Source organism: Charadrius vociferus, unplaced genomic scaffold (assembly GCF_000708025.1).
Source record: "Charadrius vociferus isolate BGI_N301 unplaced genomic scaffold, ASM70802v2 scaffold399, whole genome shotgun sequence".
In the NCBI taxonomy this organism is placed as follows: Eukaryota; Metazoa; Chordata; class Aves; order Charadriiformes; family Charadriidae; genus Charadrius; species Charadrius vociferus.
In genome coordinates, this window is record NW_009653080.1 from 191732 (window position 1) to 198110 (window position 6379).

The following is a 6379-nucleotide window of genomic DNA, read 5'->3' on the forward strand; positions in this document are numbered from 1 at the left end:
CTGGCTTTCCTGCGGTGGCTGTCACGGGAACAGCCTGCAGAGCGCAGTTTCACACCCTGGATATACTGGACGCGATGATCTCAGCAGAGCTGCGCAAGCCCTGCCAAGTGGCGGGCGCAGGCGTCTGTCAGCCCTGTGATAAATAGGATTCCTTGATAACGGTGTTCAGAGGTAGGAAGGGAAGTGGCGTCTGTAAAAGAAAAAACCCAAAACCACCAAAACCTGGTGATCCACTGTACTGTGGCATGGGATGCTTCTGGGTCCTGCAGTCTGTCGGAAAGCTGCCGCGTTAGAGAAGGTTGAGCGCTCTCAGACGCTTGCTGTGTTTTTGTTGCCTTGCCAAGGTGCTGCTTTAATAGCTCACGGGCCAAATCACAGCGGGGTCCTTTGCTAAAACTCATTTACAGCCTTTCTGAGATGAAGTGATGCGCTCAGACGCACAGACCTGGAAAGGATGGTGTTTATTTCGGGAAGGTTCAGGCGCCTCGGGCTGGCAGCCCAGGCATGGTGCTGCGTCACCTGATGGATCCCAGGGAGAAGATGGGTCCCCAGAGCCTCAGGCATGCTCTACCTTCGGTGTGACGGCTGCTTTGGCCCTCTGCCTTTGCCCTGCTGTGAGACAGGAATAGCACAGGCTAGCTTTGCTGGCTCTTTACTCCATCTAGAGATTTTTCTATGCCATAAGTTTCTCATCTTACCTTTTAGGCTGGCTTTAAAATTGCTCCAGAGCGCAAATTGGTCCTTTATAGGCAGAGAGCACTCTCCCTGCTTCCTCGCAGCTAGCCAAACAGCATCCAGGCAGGGACAGGCAGGGAGAAAGGGGCACAGGCTTAAGTTGGGTTCAAAATGTTATGGCTGGATAGCTTTAACATGCAACAGGCAGCTCTGTCAGAGGCAGAAAAGGATGAATGAGCTTGTTCTGATGGCTTTCCAGGCATCCCTAGAGCATTAGCAACACTGGTTCAGGTGCTAAAGGTCTTCCAGACCCGTGAGATTTATGCAATTAAAAATATGCCCTTAATTTCTTCTTTTAGAACCTGTAGGGCTTTAGGGTTTTCTCCTGGGCTGGATTGTTTTTTATTATGATTTTTAGTTTAAGTAGGAAAAGCTGAAGCTGTTAGGATAATGATGATTTTTAAGAGGCTGGGAGCACTCAGGCCGGGGAGCTTGTGGAGCTTGTGAAAGTGAGTCATGTTTGGGGTGGCTTTTCTGAGCCGGAACTGCTGAAAGGCAGGGAAAGGCAAAGCAGGGTGGTGAAAGGCTCTGGGAATATTATCGCAATCAAAAGCAAACAGTCAGCTTCGTCTGCGCTGGCCTCTCAAAAGCTCTCTGTTTTGAAGCTTATGTTGATCTTGAATCGTTGTGTTTCCTTTGCTTTCGCTGCAGCGAGGGAGCAGGCAAGTCATCTCAGGAAGTGCAGCGCAGACCTGCTGATGGGGATGAGCTCCTCCGTGCTAGCACTCCTTCCCCTGGCCTGCCCCTTCTCCAAGCTTTGCTTCCCAGCTGCTCAGGATTTCATAAATCCTCCCCAAATCACCAGACCAGTGTCTTTAAGGTTAGAAATCAGGCTACAAAAAACTTGCCCGAGGAGTGTTGCTTGTGCGGATGCTCTGCAGTGTTTGATCCAGCTTTGCGTTGCTGGGGTATGTTGGAGCGGGTTCCAGACCCGAGATGGGAGCTGGCACTGGGTGCTGGGCACAGGCTTATAATTTCCCTCTCTTTTCCAGGTACGTGTCGCTCTGAAAAGTTTTTTGGTGAGTACTGTCATGTTTTCTTCCTGAGCAATTATTCCCTTAATTAAAAGTCAGGCTCCAGAGTGGATGGGAGGACAGAGCATAGGAGTGCTTTTCCTGCAGAGACTGCTTCAAGCCTTTACGCCTACATTGTCATGGGCTCTGTGCTTTTGGGATCAGGGCTGCAAGGCACAAGACGAGTCCCATTCCCTGCCAAGCCCTGATCAGTCTCAGCACCTGGAGTAAGATTATTCCTGATGAGTAACCCAGTCTTGACCTCCATACTCACCAAGTGAGTTTAAAAGTGTTCACATGACACCTTTTCCCTTCCTTGAAATACCTCCTCGGAGCAGGGCAAAGCTCCTCCACCACTACTGAGTGCCATAAATCTGGTTTTCCTAAACTGAAAGCAGGAGCCCAGGGTTTCTCTCCTTTAGCCCTGTGGGGGAAATGACCTCAGAGCCCGGCTCCGTGCATCCTCCACCCAGGCACCGCAGCATGCAAGACCTGCGGTCATGGTAGGGCAGGTGCCAAATAACCTTGGTGGCACAGATCCTCTTGCACTCCTGGGATTTTAGCTCTCAAGTGAAAACTTCTCAAGTCTTTCTTTCAAAATGAAGGTTTGTGTATTTTGTCAAAGTGTTCAGAAAGTCGAGGGCTTTTTGGAGGGCACTTCAGGCTTGTAGTGGCGTAGGGTCTATCCTTCCTGCCTAGATGTGAGAAAAGATTTCCTTAACCCTCACTCAACCAAAGGAGGTGAGACTTTGCCTCCAGCTGAGCATTTACAGCTTTGTCGCTTGGTGTTTCTGTTAGCTACAGGCAAGATAGCACTTTTAGTGGGCAACAACCGCTACCAGCATCATCCCAACCTCATGGCTCCTGTCACGGATGTGTTTGAGCTGAGTCTTCTTCTGCAGCAGCTGAACTTCCAGGTTGTCTCCCTTCTGGACCTGAACAAGGCTGAGATGGTGACAGCAGTCAGTCAGTTCCTGCAGCTCCTGGGGAAGGGAGTCTACGGTAAGGCAAAGCCAGTAGGGTAAGGTAGCCGATGTGTGGCTAGCAGTGGTCAATGCCAGGGAGGAGCAGGGTTTTGGCAATTTTCCAAAGAGCTGTTGAACTAAAAGAGAAGAAATTGAACTTTCCTTTAGAGGGGGAGAGGAGCCCTGCGGCACAGTCTGCAGCGGTGTGTCTGCAGTGGTGCCAGAAGCGCCCACGTAAAAGCCGTTCAGTTTTGGCCAGGTTACAGGGAGGCAAAATAGGCGTTTCTCCATCACGTGGCTCACCGCCAGCTCCAACAGCGTCATCTCATGCTGAGGTTTTGGGGACCCAACACTTCTCATGGCAAAGGGGAGAAGGTCTTTTGATTTTTCCTTAGATGAAAAATTGAGGTGATTGACTGTCAGTTGTCCCCACTGTGCTTCTTTGCGAGGAAAGGAGCTCCTTTTGAGCTGTGACTTCTAAAGCTGCCCATGATTTCCGTGTTTCTCTTTCCTGATGGTCTAATTTGGGCCTTTGACAGCCTTTTTGGAGAAGCACATTCCGAGCTGCAGATGGCTTTGAGGCTGGGCTTTGAGCTTATTGCACGCTGTCCTCAGCAGACAGGAAGCGTTCCTCAAACACCAAACCAACCAGCAGATCTTGTGGGTCTTAAAGCAGGTGTTCAGATCTGGTGGTGAAAGTAGCTTCTTTGGGGTTTCTGAGGTTCTCCCAGCCTGATGGATACCCTGAAAGCACTCACCAGATGTTGGTTGTTTTTTTTTTTTTTGCTTCCAAATGTTGGCGCGAGGCTTATCTTCACCACCCTCCCAGCTGCGTGACATACCAGGGCTCTCAGACAGCAAAAGTCAACACAGGCCAATTCCAGCCTGGCCCTCAGCATGAAGTTTGGAGGTTGTGCAATGTATGGGGACATGGCCGCAAGGGAAATGCTGCAAAGCCACCTCGTTCCGGGAAGCACTGACTCACTTGGGGAGTCTGAGCTGGCAGGGAAGGGCTGTACGTGGTTGTTGCCACTCCAGCCAAGCATGTCATCTGATGACAGCATATTTCTATGACTTCACTTGCATCTTCCTTTTGTGGTTGCTCTCTGAAATCCCCTTGCATCTCAGGCTTTACCTCCCCTCCCGGGCCAGAGTCATCCCAGGGGGGCTGCTGTGTTTTTCCCACGGCGCTGCCATTCCTACCCTCTATCCATAGCGCATGAGGTCCAAACAGCATTTTGTCCACAGCGCTTCCCTTGTTTTCATAAGCATTGGAGAGAAAAAAAGATTTGGAAACGGCAAACCTTTCCTGCTGTCACACCTTATTTAAACTTCTAGTGCTTTTCTGCATTCGTGGCCACTGATCCTTCCTGGCAAAATTGATTTTGTGCACTGGCAGGGAAAACATTAACAGCTGAGTTACTGAACCTTGATAAACCTCAAGTGTTTGCTGGGCATAGCCTGCTCTGGATGGTGGTTTTTGTTACAGCTTTCTAAGCTGAGTGGTCTGCTATTATTTGGAGGCAGCGAACCAGAGCGCAGGCTGGGCCCAGCAGTGTGATTGAGCTGAGGACTCTTGCCGTAATTGGTGGCATCCAGACTTAGTGGCGGGGCATTGGGTCAGTCTGCCTGCTGATTGCCCCAGGGTTTCTCCATCTGAAGAGTGCTGCCTCTCGCCGTGATGCATCTTCCAGCATTTCTGCAGCTGTTTTCCTTACATAAAATTAAAAGAACGAGGTGAAGTGCAAATCATTGCAATTAACTTGTCTTGTTAATAAAAATGCGCATTTAGAAGAAGCTAACAACTCCTAAACCCTATGTATCCATTTTTCAAGGCGCTAGCTCCAGGATAAACGTCTAGAACCAACGTTCTAGATTCAGGTTTAGGATTCACGTCACTCATACGCATGGGAAGACAGTGGTGAGACAGCAGCTCCAGGAACAAGCTAGGCAGCCTATTAAAACTACAAAGGCCCCAGGGGTGTCTGTGATAGTCGGTCCTGTACATCCACGTGGGTGTCTCAGATACACACCTGCACAGAGGTATCCCAGTGCTTTCACCTGGTTTTTCTGGCTGAAGGAACGTGGAGGTGCCGTCTCCCGTGTAGCAACCACCACTGCTGAAGTCAGGAGAGATTTGCTTAGATGTACGGAGCGAAGCAGGGAGCTGGGAGGGAGGAGAGGGCTGACTGGTGAAAGACTGTCACTGGATTGAAGTGGGAGACTGGTGTAGCACAGACACACCTGTCAGTGTGCCTGGGAAGTGAGGCTGGCAGTCTTCTGAAGTTTAACTCCAGCAGCAGAGATGCTGGGGCATTCATGTGTCTTTCTGATGGTGGAGGTCAGAAGAGAGGACATAGCTATGTGGGGTAGTGTTTGAGCAGGGGGCTTATTGTTGTTTCTAGAGTTTTATTTAGCTTCAGGATGCTGATAAGAGCTGAAGAAGACATGTCTGACCTCCATAGACCTCTGTTATTGTGGGGCTCTCTGGATGGATGGCCCTCCCTTGTATGTCCTTACTGACCCATCTGTGATTTACAGTCCTACAGGGACTGGTGGGAAGGGACTTTGGAGTCATCAACACAAGGTCAGGGTTGGTTGTGGCTCTCCTTATCAGGTCTTGAACACTTCCAGGCATGAAGCCCCCCAGTTGCCCATCCCAGGGCTGCACCACCCTCCAGGGAAGTCTTTCCTCCTGACAAACATGACTCTCCATGGGTTGGTGCTTGTTGTCCCATGTTGTCTAGTCCATACCAACAAGGAGAGTTGGGCTTTGTTGTCTCTGAAACTGTCCCTCCAGGAACTGTAGGCTGTTCTTAGGGCTCTCTTCACCTCCACGTGTCCAGACCATCCCAGTCAAGTTCCTTCCCCCTCTTTTCCCAGACCCTGGACCCCAACATCTTGGTAGCTTCTGGTTTTTCCAGCTTCTCTTCCTTCCTCTTGAGCTGAGGTCCCTACGCCTGGACAAAGGATCTAAGTGGGGTCTACTCGGTGCCAAGGAGAGTGGTGACAGCTTCCCTGGTGATTCTGCATCTCCTAGCGTAGCTCTGTCCCCAGTCAATGCTGGCTCATCTTCAGCGTGGTATCCACTGTGACCCTGGGCTTGCTGCTTAACCAGCGCTCAGCCCCTAGCCAAAACACTGCCTGGGATGATCTGCCCTCGTGCAGGACTTTGTTCTTCTTGTTATTGAACCTTCTCTGAGATTTCTCAAGCCCAGGGCAAGAACTGGCTTTGTTTTAAGGCAGGAGATATTGTACAGCTGCATGTTCGAGGTGATACAAAGGCTTCTCTAATTTACCATATGGGGGTGGTGGCTCATCTGGATGCTTTTCCTCCAGATCTCCTCTTAGAAAAGCTGCAGAGGATTTCTGAAGGCCCCAAACATCCCCTGAGTGGTCTAATTAATCAACCTTCAGGCCAATGAGGAATCTCCCCAGATGTTATTTCGAGCGTCCTAAAAAGTCCCGAGTCAAAAAAAAAAAAGTCAGAAATGCAACGAGAGCAGAAAGTCATGAGTGAAATACTAGGAATATGCCGTCATGCCTTAATTAAGCTGCGTGCTGACATTTCCTGTATTATAAGCAGGGCCTGGAGCTTCCCCCTTTTAATTTGTTACTTGGAAGTTTGTCTCTGATCAGCAGTTTTAAATCACGAGATGTGGGAAG

General features: G+C 49.9%; 1 protein-coding gene across 1 annotated transcript in view; it reads left to right on the forward strand.

Moving 5' to 3' along the window:
* The window catches only part of LOC104293623 (mucosa-associated lymphoid tissue lymphoma translocation protein 1-like), a 28302-nt gene that overhangs the window by 3483 nt on the left and 18440 nt on the right, over nt 1-6379 (forward strand). Inside the window, exons 6-7 of the mRNA XM_009893140.1 lie at nt 1728-1754; nt 2547-2750. Coding sequence (XP_009891442.1) covers nt 1728-1754; nt 2547-2750 — 231 coding nt within the window. The remainder of the gene's footprint in view (nt 1-1727; nt 1755-2546; nt 2751-6379) is intronic.